General features: G+C 36.2%; 2 protein-coding genes across 4 annotated transcripts; one reads left to right on the top strand and one right to left on the bottom strand.

The window, feature by feature from the left end:
* Positions 1-122: 122 nt before the first annotated feature.
* Positions 123-11,845, bottom strand: LOC113862465 (DNA-directed RNA polymerase 3B, chloroplastic). 3 transcript variants are annotated; one of them, XM_027495552.1, is made up of 19 exons: positions 10,925-11,845; positions 10,297-10,500; positions 10,078-10,211; positions 9,514-9,583; positions 8,919-8,977; positions 8,496-8,613; positions 8,044-8,157; positions 6,826-6,957; positions 5,977-6,393; positions 5,569-5,619; positions 4,975-5,045; positions 4,559-4,643; positions 4,287-4,439; positions 3,921-3,995; positions 3,659-3,748; positions 2,820-2,867; positions 2,628-2,742; positions 1,593-1,696; positions 123-852 (listed from the first exon to the last, which is right to left on the bottom strand). In XM_027495552.1, exons 1-19 carry the CDS (start codon positions 11,708-11,710, stop codon positions 742-744), a joined length of 2,937 nt encoding a protein of 978 aa, XP_027351353.1. In that variant the 5' UTR covers positions 11,711-11,845; the 3' UTR covers positions 123-741. The 3 variants fall into 3 exon arrangements, 2 of the variants coding, with proteins under 2 accessions (XP_027351353.1, XP_027351361.1); XM_027495560.1 differs by having other exon boundaries at positions 188-852; positions 6,895-6,957; positions 10,925-11,791; XR_003504458.1 differs by lacking the exon at positions 2,628-2,742 and having other exon boundaries at positions 167-852; positions 10,925-11,797.
* A 1,461-nt stretch (positions 11,846-13,306) lies between these two features.
* Positions 13,307-16,698, top strand: LOC113852376 (putative leucine-rich repeat receptor-like serine/threonine-protein kinase At2g24130). Its single transcript, XM_027482600.1, has 2 exons — positions 13,307-15,848; positions 16,298-16,698. Exons 1-2 carry the CDS (start codon positions 13,307-13,309, stop codon positions 16,696-16,698), a joined length of 2,943 nt encoding a protein of 980 aa, XP_027338401.1.

Below are 16,698 nucleotides of genomic sequence, written 5' to 3'. Positions count from 1 at the left end.
ACAGTGGAGCAATCTCTATAACGGTTTTCCTTCAGTAGTTTCATTATTTTCTGCGCATGCGCACGCACAGTTTATCGGTTTCTAACTTGAGTGCGGCTAACAGAATGAACTGCATAAAATTGAGATTGAAAAGGATGAACTCTACCTTCCGTTTGTTTTTGTTCTCAATATAATACACTATATAATTGAATTCCATGTAAATAATTATTAGAAATCAGAAATAACATTGGTTTGTATTCGTAACAAACTTCCTCTGATCTACACTATAATACATCTATCATATATTTTACATGTAAAAAGAAAAAATCTTTTGCATTGTCAAGGTTAGCTCTGGCCCTAGGTTCCGCACTGTACAAAAGATTCTGCTGCAAGCATTTAGCACTAGCCACGTCTATTGCCCAGCAGCAACTCAATTCAGGTATTGGGATATCACCAACATTAAAATTTCGTGGTAAATTTCCTTCCCTGAATGTTGATTATAAATTTCAGGGGCGATAAGCTTATCTCTACCTGAAGCCACCGCATATAAATCTTCAAATTAGTATTAAGTTCTGAGCATTCTAGAGCAAGACACTACTTCAAAGTACTATCAGAACTTATTTTCTTTCCTTCTTGACCTTCTCCAGAAGCAATGTCGGGTCATAGTTCCCATCTCCACATTCAAAACAGGAACGCCCCAGATGTTGATTGTAGAGGTAAAGAATGCCTCCACAGCAACTTATAATGATTGTAGAGAATTGATCAGTTGAAGAAGTATGGAGAATCAAGAACCTTCCGTAAATCAAAATCACCTCTCCTTGGCAATGAAGGGAAATCCAATCCTGGATACGTAGTCTGGAAATCCTCAAGCAACTGTTAAAAAATCAACCACATGGTTAAAGAGAACAACTTACAGGTATGTTTTCCTCACTCTGCTGATTTAAAAAGGTAACAGTTTTGGATTAAAAATGGATGATATAATTAGTGTAAGTTTACTTTGAACTCAGATGTTATGCTAGTTTAATATTAGCCTATGGACAAATATTTTTATAAAACGAGATAGCATTCTCTCAACCAGTTATCTGTAATAGAAGTACATAGCAGGATGAACATCCAGAGTTCCAAGTTCATAGGGAAAGTAATCTATGCAAACAAGTTGAATAAATGAATATTAAACCAATTCCACAATAATTTAAATGAGATACAGAGCATGAGGCTCCCACCAAATGGGGTTTAGAGAGGGTAGATGCGCATAGGCTAACCCCCACAAGTAGAGACTGTTTCTAGGAGTTAAACTTGTGAACTCCAGGTTTGAAGGAGCAACCTTACTGTCGAGACAAGGCTTTTTAAATTATATTATTTCCTTTCAAAAATAAAAAAATCAACTAACTTTAATTATTTTTATGGGTTTATATAATTTAGTTAAAAGTGCCTTATAAAAGGACTAGAAGGAGTATGGTTTAGATTAAGATATTCTTTAAATTCACCCACAAAACACATGGCAATAAAAGGCCAACAAGATATTGCATATATTTGACAATAAGATGAGAAGTAATTCCCCATGTATTCCAACAAAATAAGCACACATTTCTCAGGCCACAGCAAGAACTTACATTTTCAAGTATAGGCATGTTATAAAGCTCCACAAATTTTTCTCTAAGAATCTGATTCATTTGCTCAACATCGCATGGGTGTGTCCAAAATGAATCATGAACCCCTGCAAACAATAATTTCACCACATTTATTCAACAAAATACATGAAAGAAAAAAAACATGTTTCTTTCATAGATATTTCCCACCACCAAATTTCTCAAAGTTGAGCATAAAAAATGAGAATAATGTAAATATATTCATAGAACCTGAAAGCTAAAAATGGATTTAATAACTACAGTCGTAACTATTTTAGAGTGTAGCTGTCTTGAACATTTCAAATGTAAGTTGATTGAAGCAAGATTTCAACTCTTCTGTACTTTTCCATAGAGCACATATTTAATATGAAATTGAGAGGTTTGAGATGGAAATCAGAAAAGGATCAAGACACCATAACAAAAGAATAACATTTCGACAATACAAACTATGATATAATAACTCATTTTAGGACCAATGTTACTCATACGTAGTGCATATTTAGTTCAACTTATTTTAGAAAAGTAATTGCATATTTCTTTTAGTTTTTTGAGAGAACTTTTGAAACATAAGTGATTATTCTTTAACCTAACATGCTGTTAGTGAAGTAATAAAGATTGCATTTTCTATCTCAGAAAAAGTGAGAGAACACACAAGCAAGAAAGTTCTTCAGGCAATTTTTGAAATTCGTCGCTAATTTCACATAGAAGCAATTTTATTGGTTTTCCTACTTATCAACTCAACTAGAAAAATTGGATTATATGAAGAAAAGAAACTCCTCTAAATGCATGTCACAAACAAACCTCATTTTCCTTACAGTTGCAATTATATTTTACAATTGTAGGGGTAATCAATTCCAACTCCATCACTATTTCCAAATACAATTAACCAGAGGCCAAAGACAAAACAGAAAATTTCTATGCACTTGAGAGTATAACAAACTATATTTTAATAATTTATTACTTCTAAAGGGAAGTTTCACATATATTTTTGACTTCATTAGTAAAATGAGGTCTTCAAACCTGCAAAACATAAGCCAGCATCACTGCAGGCTAGAGCAGTCATCATCATGTGTGAACTATCCAATGAATGTACATAGTTAGGAGGAAATGCACTTCTCTGTTTCTTGACAGATACCTGGAATATACAGTTTTAATTATGAAAATAGTTCAAAAAGACAGGAAAATTGGAATATAAAGATTATGCATACTTACCGCACTTCCTTCCCTCTGCAAAGCCAAAAGCTGAAGAGATGTTCGGATCTGCAGTCCACAGTGAGATTCATCATTAGCAAGTAGTTTGGAGATTGGCCAGAAATTTCATAATCCATGTAATTTGATTCAAATGTATAAAAGCATCAATTTCTATAATTTATACTATAAAAGTCATACACAGGCAACAACATTTTACTGAAAACTTGAATTTCTCAATATTCGTGCTGTAACTTGAGATGCAGTCCACCACTGAAAACTATGGCTTATTGGCCTAGACATTTGTGAGGAAATACCAAGTTGTCTATATGTAAGTAATTCCAAGTGCAATTAAATACTATGTCCATCATCACAACTTTCTCATTCCATATTTTCTATAACACCACAAAACCTTATAAACCCCTGCGGGCTGGCTATATACCAGTCCTTTTGACTAGTCTCGGACAAATATTGCAATGCTAGTGTCACTATCCACGTCACCAATTTGCAGCTGAGAGACATAGTAGAAGACTCTAATACCAATTAATGAGAACCTTGAGAGAATCACTACACAAAAACTAGTCATTGTAATTGAAGAGCTCAAAGCCTTACAAGTTCCCCACAAGAATTTCATATTTCTAAGGTGGAACTTAAGTCTTATACCTTACAATTAAATATTAAAATAAACAAACTAAGAAAATAAAATATAGGCTAAATTATACTTTTCATTCTCTATGTTTAAGTTAAACCTTTAACTGTTTACACTGTATATTTCATACATTAGATTTTACCAGTTGCAGTCGTGTATATTAATAACTAAAAGGAAAGGAAAAAAGTTTTGAATCGATATACCGAAGGCTCACCTGATAACGTTCAGTTTTGCAGTACGGTTGTACAACAGGAAGACCAAGAGGAGTGGTCCAGCAAACAGCCTGGTTTTCAGAAGCAATCACCTGTAGAATGTTTCAAAATTCAGACCCCACTTTTCAGGAAAGGGGACAAGGCAAAGGAAAATGCAGTCACACACATATATGCATAAACGCATATGCAAAGCATCAAAAGTAACCAATAGGACCATTAGCACTGTTTGGAATCCAACATGCTGCATGTGATAAGAGAGCTAACCTTAGCACAATCGCCAAGCCAACCCATAATGCCACGTGCAGCTTCAAAAACTTCTCCAAGGGCAGCCAATGTCACCTATAGAATTTAAGTATGACAAAGTTGATCAAACTTCATAATATGACTCAGAATGATAAGACATTTAAATACTTCAGGAAAGCGGATAAGCTGTATAAGCACGTCAAGAAAGATGTTTATTTTTTCTTCTTCTTTTGCAGAAAAGCAGAGATCTTAGTAGAAAGAAAACTTCACTATTCTATTCTATTGAATTAACCATTTCAGAAGAAAGTAATCTCACAATGCAACAATAATAAGCTGTCACAATCTCTAACAGATAAAATCCTAGCATATAATGTAAATGTTACTCACCTTAGCAGCATAGCAAGCTGCAGAATATAAGAGTCTATCATCGGTAATGAGACCTTTCTCCTCTAATCTTCGCTTAATTTGCTCCCGTGCCCCAATATAAGTAACACCATAGACAGAAGTCATTACTGTCTGTTTGACCAGTTTCCTATCAATCTGTATACTTCCAAAAGTTAAGAATAGGTGAACAGAAAAAGAGAACACAGCCAACCGCTACAGAATAAACTTTATCATTTAGCAGTCAGTATATTTTGAAACTTTAAATGAAAACTGACCTGATCAATCAACACCTTCGCCAATAAAGCATTTGGAAAGGTATCTGGGTCTTTGTTGCTGTCTCGCCTCATTATATCATAAACCCTGCTCATATTACAATTTAAGTCACTAAAATATTAATTCTCCATAACAATGACCACAAAGATCAAGTGTACACTCATGTGATGATGGATCACAAAAGTTTTTTGATTAGTTGGGTTACTTACTCAAGCATAGTACATCAATAAATAAGATTTAAACAAAAATGCAACTACCCCAATGAAAAACATAAACATATAAACTTACATTCAGAAGCATAGGATTTTACATTCAGTAAGGCATTAAGGTAACAACGAGAAAGGTTTGGAGCTCATAATAATGTAGTTACAGCATCTAGTGCAAAACAAAGAAATAGGTGAAAATGAATTCAACAAACCTAACAGCAATCTCTGTGTAAACATCAGCAGGTTTTTCTTTAGCAACCAAGTTAACTGCCGCAGCCTCCAGCTGAGAAATCACATTTATTCCAGTAAAGTGAGAATAACAAATGCTACTGATCAAAACTAACAAAAATTATCAAATAATTTATGACTTTAACCACCCTTGTAATGGAAATTGGAAATCATTGGATCAAATTCTTTTAGTAAGGAAGGAACCATTTATGCATGTAGGACAGAGTAATAAACACTGCACCGACTAAGATATATTAGGTTTCCAAAACTAAATAGGTAAAGGAGAAATTGTAAAAAAAAATATCAGAGATAAAAAAGAAAAAAGTACTGCAGCTAGGAGCTGAAAAGTTGAAACATTACTAGGAGCATTTTAAAAAAATGCTAGCAACTAATTTCAGCTGTTTTATTAAACAAGGTTATTTTAGTTAAATAAGCTTTTTAACTAATTGAAAAGTCATATCAAAGACACTATATAACATTAAAATCAACACAGATCCAAGAAGTATAAGAAATAAAAAGAAATAGATTATACTAAGAGTGATTGTCAAAGAAAAGAAATGAGATATAAGTAAACCTACGTTATCTCTTCCCAAAGCTGCATAGTGCTGTAAGCCATTACAGGAACCATCCTAAAAATTCATTAGAGTAGCATTACTAACAAATTGAAAACTTACAGAAAAAAATTTAAATTCAAAAGCAATCACACACTTATGATGGAGTTTTGCAACATGAAAAAGTCCACGATGCATTATTCACTTCTAGGGTTGTGGTACCAAATTTCATGTTTTCTTTTTCTTTTTTCGGTTTTCTCATTGATTGCAGATTACCTTTTAGACAGTAAACTTTAATTGAAGATCTTAGATCACAATTTCTGTCTTGAGGATCTATAGGAGAGCTTGGAGTCAATTAGGTTACGTAATAACAAAACAACTCCTGAAAGCTATAATTTTTTTCACTGCTTTTAAGGCTTCCAATGAAGAATTTACCTGATGAATTGGCAGATGCGAGAGAACCGAATTTGGTGATGAGCTTCTTAAGGCTTCTGATAGATTAATACAAGCAGCAAGACATTGGAAAGGATCCTCAGCCGTTAACCACCAACGATTTCCATTAATAGGGTTATCAGCAGAATCGAATATATCATGAATATGATTCTCTATAAACCCTAGGCGCCCATCATAAGACATCTTCTCAATACCACCAGCATACAAATTTGCAAGGTGTATCTTCAGCCACTGTAGTCCAGACTTTCCTAATGGCCGCCCTTCAGCAAATTCAAGGAGTCCTCGACACAGATCAGAACCTAAATGATTCAAATGAGGATGCATAGGATATGCTCTGCCACGGAAGTCAAGATTGTGTGGATAATAAAATCCTTCCTCATCTTTCATTCTTCGTGCCACCTGTTTCATGAATATATTTTCTTGTAATCATTGCTAATCCAGTGAAATGTGGGATAAATTTGAATGTGATAGTAGAAAACTTTGTTTAGATTATGCCATTAACACATTGAACAAACATAAACTTTGATAATCAAGTCTATGTACTTGTATCATTTCATTTGATCATGTCATGTGAACAGAGAAAAAAACACCAAACCCTACACCAGGCTCCAAAAATTATCCTGTGCAGTATCAGTGTTTGTGTCCCATGACACAACCCTATCATGTAAGAAACATAAGAGTATCCAATTCAAGTGATTGACCAACATCCTTTTATGCAATATGTAAGCAAGATCATAGATAACTGATATAACTAAAATTGGAATTTTCAGCTGTTCCCAATTGTTCAAACATAGTATTGAAAGATATTTACAATGAGAAGGAAGATCTTACAGAAAGCTTAAGTTCAGTGTCACATCTTAGAGAATGCCGTTCTAGATTAATTTTTTTTGCCTTCCTTACTCTGCATTTCCACTCTTGAATTTGCTTTAAATCCTCTACAGGTGGCTTATCTGGTAAAGGCACCTACAAGTCAAAGAAGAATATATGTAGACCAGATTAATTGCATAGAAACACATAACAAGAATTCATTATATGATAGATAAAAACAATCTGTTAGAGACCAAGAAACCAAGCTATTTATGATTTGTATTATTAACTATTAATTGATAAAGACTATACTACAGAAAGAAAATCCTACAGCACCACACAGCAAAGCTCCTTACAAAGGCTGAAAGCCTTGTCCCACTATAACAGAAAATGAATCACACCCCCGTCTCTGAAGAATCAAGCCCCCTAAAAGTATTACACATATTGCCCACTTTCCTACTCATAACTAACCCCCTCACAAATTCTATTTCTGCTCCTTATTTCCCCAAATATAAGCTTTCCAAACCCAAGACCCATGACTTAAGTTGAACTGGGCTAATTAATCAACTAAGGTTCATGGGACCTGACATTGAGTACCTTTTTTAATTGTGTAATGCAATCAAATGAATTTGGAAAATTTATATTGTGATTATGTTAGGATCATGAGACTTATAAAGTCTTGGGAGTATGGAAATGTAACGTGCAATTTATAAAGTCTTGGGCTCTTCAACTATAATGACTAGCTTTTGTGGTTTAGTTCTCCGGTGGTTATAATCAATTGGTCAAAGCCTTCCACCATGTCTCTCAGCTGCAAATAAGCAGCATGGGTGGTGAAGCCAGCATTGCAGTTTTAGCATGGAACTAGGGTTAGTGCACAGCCAGCACACATGGGCCCGAGGCTGTGGAGTGGTAGGATGTTAGAATCCCATTGCAAGGTGTGAGATTGGATGTATCATGTATGGAATTCTAATATGGGATTTATAAGGCTTTGGGCTCTCCAGCTACAACAGCTAGCATTTGTGATATGATTCTCCCAAGGTTTTATTAGATTACTTCTGACTCACTAGAGTCTCAGTTATGAAGCCCAATCATCTGCCACATTAAGTTTTCAACATCTGCAAACCCCCCACCCTCATATCTTGAAAATTTTGTTTATCCATTTTTTAACATAAAAGAAAAAATTCATTTCGACAAACAGAAGAATATTACAAGTAATCCATTAAGTTTTTTATTTATGCTTACATCTTTACAGTCGACCAGTCCTGCAATGTTACCTCCTCCAGCCCAGATGGCCTCTACAACTCCAAGCAATCTTCTATTTACTCGCCATTTGGTGCTGCCAAGAATATCCAAGGCCTGCACAAAACAACCATTGCTTTTTATGAAGGAAAACTAAAAAGAATGATATCCTACGCAGGACTTTAGATACATTTCAATGAACCAGCAAATGTAGAAGACTAAAAATACTGAAACTGTTTAGACATTCAGAGCTGACAATAAAGTTCTTATATTAAGTAATTTGTAACTGCCAAATAAAACTATATGACTTGCAGCAAGTTACTGATCACTGGTTTGATAATGCATATACAATGAACCAAAACTTTTACCAGATCATATTTTCTATGCAATACTGCCACACTCTTTCCTTGGCAATCAAAAGAGGAAATGAAAATTTACAATACACAATAAAATACCTCAAAAACTTTTTGCATTTGTGCCCCTTTGACATTCTTCATTACATCTAGCTGCTTCCTAGAGCCATGAGTACGCATGATATAAGATGGTAAGAACAAGTGCCCTCCCTTGTCATATCTGGAAAGAGCATTACAAAACATTAGACACACATGGACAAGCAGCTAGGACATGAAGGATCATAAAAAATAACTGAGAACAGTTTCTGCGTATCCTTTACTATTTCCTTATTTTTTGCACATTAAAGTTCATTTCCATGTTTAAAAGCACTAACTAAAAGTTCACTTAATAGTTGCATTCCTTTCTCTTAGGTATTATGAGGTTGGACCTAAGCACAATAAATCATAGTATAACAAATAAACTCAAACCAAATGCAGGCATTTCAAAAAAGAATACGAGAGGAACACCCATTCCATTAGTCATACCCTTTCCATTTTTTGGGAGGTATTAGCATTGGCATGTAAGGTATTAACATGTGCTTAGCCTGCAAAAACAGACATGGATTAGTAAAATACACAACTTAAGCCATACATTTTAGGTAGTCCATGCTAACTATCCTGAAAAGATAAGAAACAACCAATGTTTAATTTAAGCCTAACAGCATGGTTAATAGCAGATAAATTTGAGAAAAACAGAACAAATAACATTTATGGGCATGTTTGATGATTTCACTATTTTAACATTCATGATTTTTGCTAGTCCAAACAAAAGGTAGTCATAAACACAATGTGTCAGATTCCATACTAATGGCATACCTAGAACAAAATGTTTACGCAGATTGAGAAAAGAAAACTGTCACCATCCTGTTCTATTTTTAAATCTAAATGCTGATTTTTTCTCGGGGGAGAGGAAAGTGAGGTACAAAATAGTTCTAATTTACAGGAATATCATACACATATTGAGATAATAATGGATTTCCTTTGCACTCATGAAGCTATCCCAAAAGTTGTTACAATGTGCAGACTAGCTTCATCTATGGAATGATATCATTTACTAAAAAGAGATGATATTTCAACTTACACATTTTTCAAGCCCAGCTAGGATTAAGGGATCACATTGTATAACGCCATACTTCTTTGAAAATTTTTGCCTACAAGCACCAAAAAGTTAGTCAGAATTATTTTGAAAACCAAGTGTGATAAATGCACTTCCACCAATCTCTTGCTTACCTACTCTTTTGAGGCATATCCTTGGTCACGGTTTAAAACATACTCAATAGAAATGGGGAAAATGTGGACTGTTACTCTTTTATTTTTATTTTTATGTTAAGCACAGATTATGTGTCATACTTCATCACAATAAATTCTATAATTAAGGGCATCAGCATCTCTTGTACATGCATAATTGCATGTGCACATGCATCTGTCTGTGTGTGTGTAAAAGAGAAATATAATTAACAAGAGACATTCAGATACATTACACATAATACTCAAAAAATCTCCTACCACAAAAAAAAAATGATTCTTAACTTTCTCTAACCAGACAGTGTCATTTAGTTGTGGGGTGTCAAGGCCTTAAATCTTAATTATCACTTTAATACCCCCCCCCCTGTCCCTCGAAAAAAAAAAAAAGGTGAAACCTTACCCTGGATGCCATGGTACAGCTTTAAACCCATGCCTGAAAGCAGGTCGAATATCAGGCGGAGTATCGGCAGACTGATTAACCGGAGAGTGTACATATGCTGTTTCAATTAATAATTCTATTAATCGGCTTCCCAGCTGCATAATTTCATAGCGTTAACAAGAAATTCTAGTTTTAAAACCACAGCAGAGAGAGAAGATAATCGATTACTCAAAGAAAGACCTTAGCCTGGGTGTCCCGGCTCCAAGGACAACATTCTTCTTTTCTCAATACCATCTGCACTTCTTTCAGTCTATTTTTTTTAATTAAACTGTTTAAATACTTCCTTTGTTTCTCTGTGTCACTATCTGAACCATCTTCAGCACCAGCCTCTGTCTTCTTACTCTGGCTACTTTTATTTCCTTCAATGAACCTATGAATCCTAACCTGAAATACAATAAGATAATCAAAACATCTATAAAATAATTCCCTCAAGCATGTTTCAGTCAAGTGACTCCTACAAAGAAGGAGCTTTTTCTAAAAAAATTGATTGAAGTCCAATTTGGATTAGATTATAGCTTATGGGAACTTTTCAATAGTAAAACCGAACCACCAAGACCTTCCTAAGGCAAGAATAGGTGTTTAAGGAGAAGCTACACAAGGGAGCTTCTGAAAATGTTGAGGTACATGACTTATAAGTGCTTATTCAGAAGCACTGGAAGCAGGCTTATGTGGTTCTACATCTCCATATTGATATCCAACCACTACATTCAAGCCAAGAGTTAGTCTAAATTGTCTAATAGCTATGCCTCACCAAAAACTAACTCACTCTTCTTCTAATAGGAAAACAAGACACTACAACCACCAGTACCTCTTGTTCCAAGGCAATGCCAACATGAACAGCAGCATGAACAAGCTGAACACACCCTTCCTCATTCTCCATTACCATAGCCATCATCTTATGCATCACAATAACCGCCACCTTGTCAGCCGGCAAGTCATCCACATGTGGAGCAATGGAATCCTGCTGCTTCTTAGGCCGAGCACGGTGCGCCGTCTGCTCCGCAGCCACGGCCTCCCTGAACGGCTCGAACCAGCCTAATAGAAGCGCCTTCACGTGCGGCAAATTGGGCGCCAACTTCTTCTGGCGCATCTCCCTCTCCAATTCCCTGTACTCCTCCACCATCCTCTCCCACGCCTCGGTCTCGGCCTCAATCTGTCGGCGCCTGAGCGAATTGTGCTTCTCCCTCTCCTTTTCCTTCTCCTTTTCCTTCTCCTTTTCCTTCTTCCTGGCCTCTTCCTCTTGCTCTTGTTCCGCTCGCATCAGCCATCCCTTGAGCAAAAGCGACGAAATCCAGGGCGGTTCCTGGACGAAGATCCTCCTGGGCTCGTCCTCGAAGGCGACGACGTCTTCGACTACGAAGTTGCCGTTGGTGGAGAGAAGGTGAGGGTGGCGGAATTGAAGGATTTGAGTGGAGTGAGTGAGGGGGAAAGAGGAACATGAGAAGAGCGTTGAGGAAGGGGAAGAGGTTGAGATTACGAGAAAATGGAGGGTTTTGTGAGGCTTTCTTTTTATCTGAAGGCGGTGAAGTTGATTCCTGGTGCTGTTGTCGAATGCGTGAAGTTGTGGACTGGGGAATGAATATGCCAATGTCATTTTACTCTCTCAATCAATTTTTCAATCCCTCTTTCGTTGTTTCAGGCAGAGAGAGACCACTGCGTCACTCACTCGGATGATGCGGATGAGGTTCAAACCTCTCTAAAACCTTGTAATCCCATGGACCCGCCACCAGATTTTTTTTCTTTTCTTTTTTTCCTCTTTAAATCCAGAAATATCTATTTTGTTGTCTTTTTATTTGCAAAGAAGAACACTAAAATGCCAAGTACTAAATAAATCTTAAATGAGTAAATAAATAATTTAATCTCTAAAATTATACTTTATTTTACTTTGTCTTTAAAGGTATACGATACATATTTTTTTTTTAAGAATCTCTAGTTATTGGTTCATTTATTAATAGGTTAAAGTACTTGTTTAGTAAATTAATTATTTTTTTAAAAATATTTTCAAATAACCAATTACAAAAGATAAATTTAAGAGTGTGTTACTTGCATTCCTTATTAAATGAATAGTAATAAACAAGAATTTATAATTCATGAATAGATAAATTACCATGTTAATGATTCGGGTGGCTACATCTCAAACTTATGAATCATAGGTTCTGCAAGGAATTTGTTAGCTTAGTTTATTGCATGCAATAAAAAAAGTTATTATGAATTAAACTTGACCTCATTTTAGTTGGTTAGCTTTCATGGTAAATTTGCCTTGGTTTGGATTTCTTAGAAACTCCACATATAGGCTACGGTACTTTTTAGTCTAAGAGTACGGGAAAGACATTGGAAGTGGAAGTACTGATATTAGGAATGTAGTTTTAGCATGAATGATTTGAATAGCATGAATGAATGATTCAATTTAACAATAAATTAAATCATAAAAAAGTAATAATTAAAATTTTATATTTTAAATTATACACAAACTCTGTCCATTGAATCACCAAGCTAGTATAGGAAATTTCGTAGCTCATCTTCTGACGTGTAAATTGAAAATAATAATAAGATTCCTGTCCATTATGGAAGATAACTTGGATAATTAAGCCTATAAACCAATTAATGAGCATTCATGGTTACTTCTGCAATGTGAACCTGAAACTTAATCCTTTCACCCATTACTTAGCAATTTACATCAAAACATAGTGTAGTGATTGCATTTGCACCCGACAAACCTACCAAAATGAGTAGAAAGTGTAGTCCCCCAGTGAGCATGCCTATAACCAAGATTATCCTTGTTAACAACACACCATCCACTACTTCAATGCAATCCAAGAGGCTACTGAAAATGACAATAACGCTTGGTGCAAAAATTACTATTTTATATCATCAATCAATTAGAAAAGAACGTTAGTGTTAGGCCTAGCGTGCTGACATATTTACCACCATAGCCAAACGTTCGTTAACGTTACTTAGGTTGTTGGATCCACGTGTAGAGCTTAGATAGGTCTATTTCAAGTCAAACACCACACATGTACCAGATAAACGGTAGTTAGGTAAGTTTCAGATTTTTACACCACTGCCTTCAATCCTTAGGGCTACTTTATATTCAGCTACATTGAACTTGCACTCACCAATTCCTCTGCATCTTTCTTTGATTTTCAACTTCCTTTGAGATTGAAGATAAATCATATTAATCCATGCAATTATGGGTTTGCTTCCATTTTCTATGGTTTTATTTCTCTATTTAATTATTGTTCATTTTGGAGTTTATGGGGAGGAAAACGTGACACTAGTGAATGAAAAAAATTCACTTGTGTCATTCATGTCATGCATTGTTTCTGACCCCAAAAACGTTCTAAAGAGTTGGAACTCACCAAGGGTACATGTTTGCAATTGGTATGGCGTCAGATGCAACAATGCAAGTGACATGATCATAGAGCTTGCTCTTAATGGAAGCTCACTAGGGGGCACAATTTCCCCTGCTCTTTCTAACATCTCTTCCTTGCAAATTCTTGATCTTTCTGAGAATTTTTTTGTGGGTCACATTCCAAAGGAATTGGGCTATTTGATTCAGCTTCAACAACTTAGTTTATCTTGGAATTTTCTTCAAGGGCAAATCCCCTCTGAGTTGGGTTCTCTTCACAACTTGTACTACATTAACATGGGAAGTAACCGACTTGAGGGTGATATTCCCCCATCACTTTTCTGCAATGGGTCTTCCACACTGAGGTATATAGACCTCTCTAACAATTCTATAGGAGGACAAATACCCTTGAGCAATGAGTGTATCCTCAAAGAACTTAGGTTCCTCTTGCTTTGGTCTAACAAGTTTGTAGGCCGAGTCCCTTTAGCTCTTTCCAACTCCACAAAACTTAAATGGCTCGACTTGGAGTCAAATCGGTTGAGTGGAGAGCTACCATCTACGATTGTAAGCAATTGGCCACAACTACAATTCCTCTACCTATCATATAATGACTTTGTTAGCCATGATGGTAACACCAACCTTGAACCTTTCTTTTCTTCCTTGATGAACTTGTCTTACATGCAAGAACTTGAGTTGGCGGGAAACAATCTTGGAGGGAAGCTACCCAGTAAAATTGGTGATCTTCCCACCAGCTTGTTACAACTTCACCTAGAAGACAATCTCATATATGGTTCTATACCTCCAAACATAGCAAAACTTGTCAACCTGACTCTCTTGAACTTTTCTAGTAACTTGCTAAATGGATCAATACCTCCCAGTCTCTGTCAGATGGGGAGGCTAGAGAGAATTTATTTGTCAAACAACTCACTATTTGGGATGATTCCTTCTACCCTTGGTGGCATTCAGCATCTGGGACTTCTTGACTTGTCGAGAAACAAGCTTTCTGGCTCAATACCAGACACTTTTGCTAACCTAACCCAGTTAAGAAGGCTTTTACTTTATGACAACCAGCTTTCTGGAACCATCCCACCAAGTTTGGGAAAATGTGTCAATTTAGAGATTTTGGACTTGTCCCACAACAAGATTTCAGGGATGATCCCTAAAGAAGTTGCAGCCTTGTCTAGCTTGAAACTTTACTTGAACCTATCAAGCAATAACTTAGATGGGCCTTTACCATTAGAGCTCTCCAAAATGGACATGGTGCTAGCTATTGACCTATCCATGAACAATCTCTCCAGCAGAATCCCACCACAGCTTGAAAGTTGCATAGCAATAGAGTACCTTAACCTTTCTGGTAACTCCTTAGAAGGCCCTCTCCCAGATTCATTAGGCCATTTGCCTTATATTCAAGAACTTGATGTGTCTTCAAATCAATTGACAGGGGTAATACCACAGTCCCTTCAGTTGTCCTCCACTCTCAAGAAACTCAACTTCTCTTTCAACAAATTCTCAGGGTGTGTCTCAAACAAGGGAGCATTTTCATCTTTGACCATAAACTCTTTCCTAGGAAATGATGCTCTTTGTGGCTTGGTAAAAGGCATGCAAAGCTGCCACACGAAACATAAATATCATTTGGTTCTCTTATTAATTCCAGTGTTACTATTTGGCACTCCCTTGCTATGTATGTTGGGGTACCCCACAATAATTAAGCCAAAAGTCCAAAAGCAATTGGAAATAGTCAACAGAGGGGACTTGGAGGATGAAGATGAGGAAACAAAGGAGCTCAAGTACCCAAGAATTTCTTATAGACAACTTCTTGAAGCCACAGAAGGCTTCAGTGCTTCAAGCCTAATTGGTTCGGGTCGGTTTGGACAGGTCTACAAAGGAGTTCTCCGAGATAATACAAGAATAGCAGTGAAGGTGTTAGACGCAAGAACAGCTGGTGAGATTTCTGGGAGCTTTAGAAGGGAATGTCAAATCCTGAAAAGGACTAGGCACAGAAATTTAATAAGGATCATCACAATTTGCAGTAAAAAAGAGTTTAAGGCTCTTGTTCTTCCACTGATGCCAAATGGTAGTCTTGAGAGCCACTTATATCCGAGCCATGGGTTAAGCCAGAGGTTGAATATGGTTCAGTTGGTGAGGATCTGCAGTGATGTAGCTGAGGGAATGGCCTATCTGCACCACTATTCTCCGGTTAGAGTAGTGCACTGTGATCTTAAGCCAAGCAATATACTTTTGGATGATGATTTAACAGCTTTGGTAACTGATTTTGGTATTGCAAGGCTTGTAAAAGGTGAGGAGAACATGCTCACTAGTGACACCACATCTTTCAGTTCCACACATGGTTTGTTATGTGGCTCCGTTGGCTACATTGCCCCGGGTATATACTTTTTCCATACATTCTTCTACATTATTGCCTGGATTATTGTTATGAATAACGACACTTTTCAAGGACTTAGTTTATGTAATTTACTTAACCAGAACTTTTTATGAGTCACTACCCATTATTATCTTGATTCCCCTATGCTTCACAAGATTCCAATTCACTATTACCCTTCTTTTAAAATGAAAAGATTATTCTATTTTTAGTGTTTCTTACAATCAATTGTCTAAAGAAGGCCAAGTAGAATATGTCTATGGTTCATTTAACTTTATTAAGTGTACATTTTCTGTATCACAAATCATCTAATATTTAACTAAAATTTATGGTTGAGTTTAAACACATGTAAATAGTATATTTTTATAACATTTATTACACTTTCGAATTCTCGCTTAGTTTCATGCCTTAAAAGTGAAACGATTGATTTTCCTCCTGCATTTTGTTGACAGAGTATGGAATGGGAAAACATGCATCAACTCAGGGTGATGTATACAGTTTTGGGGTGCTTATGCTAGAAATAGTGGCAGGTAAACGCCCCACGGATGTCCTTATCCATGAAGGGTCTTGCTTGCATGAGTGGGTTAAGAGGCAATATGCACACAGACTTGAGAACATTGTTGAACAAGCATTGAAAAAATACTCTCATTCTGGCATGCCAAGTCACCATCACAAAATTGGGCAAGATGTTATACTGGAACTCATTGAGTTGGGGCTTCTTTGCACGCATCAAAATCCTTCAACAAGACCAAGTATGTTGGATGTAGCCCAAGAAATGGGGAGGTTGAAGGACTATCTTTCTAATCAATCTTTTGTGCTGATTGAAGATAAACTTAAATCGGAAAATAAGTAA

The sequence above is a fragment of the Abrus precatorius genome, unplaced genomic scaffold, assembly GCF_003935025.1.
Source record: "Abrus precatorius isolate BTA unplaced genomic scaffold, Abrus_2018 Scaffold10, whole genome shotgun sequence".
NCBI classification, from domain to species: domain Eukaryota; kingdom Viridiplantae; phylum Streptophyta; class Magnoliopsida; order Fabales; family Fabaceae; genus Abrus; species Abrus precatorius.
This window is presented reverse-complemented; position numbering and strand designations above follow the sequence as displayed.

Excerpts from the sequence above, each read along its gene's own strand:
- LOC113862465 (XM_027495552.1), bottom strand. The coding sequence starts at position 11,710 with ATGACATTGGCATATTCATTCCCCAGTCCACAACTTCACGCATTCGAC. Across the intron at positions 10,501-10,924 it reads GCATTGCCTTGGAACAAGAG|GTTAGGATTCATAGGTTCAT; the intron begins GTACTGGTGGTT and ends ATTGTATTTCAG. Across the intron at positions 853-1,592 it reads ACATGCCTATACTTGAAAAT|TTGCTTGAGGATTTCCAGAC; the intron begins GTAAGTTCTTGC and ends ATTTTTTAACAG.
- LOC113852376 (XM_027482600.1), top strand. The coding sequence starts at position 13,307 with ATGGGTTTGCTTCCATTTTCTATGGTTTTATTTCTCTATTTAATTATT. Across the intron at positions 15,849-16,297 it reads CGTTGGCTACATTGCCCCGG|AGTATGGAATGGGAAAACAT; the intron begins GTATATACTTTT and ends TTTTGTTGACAG.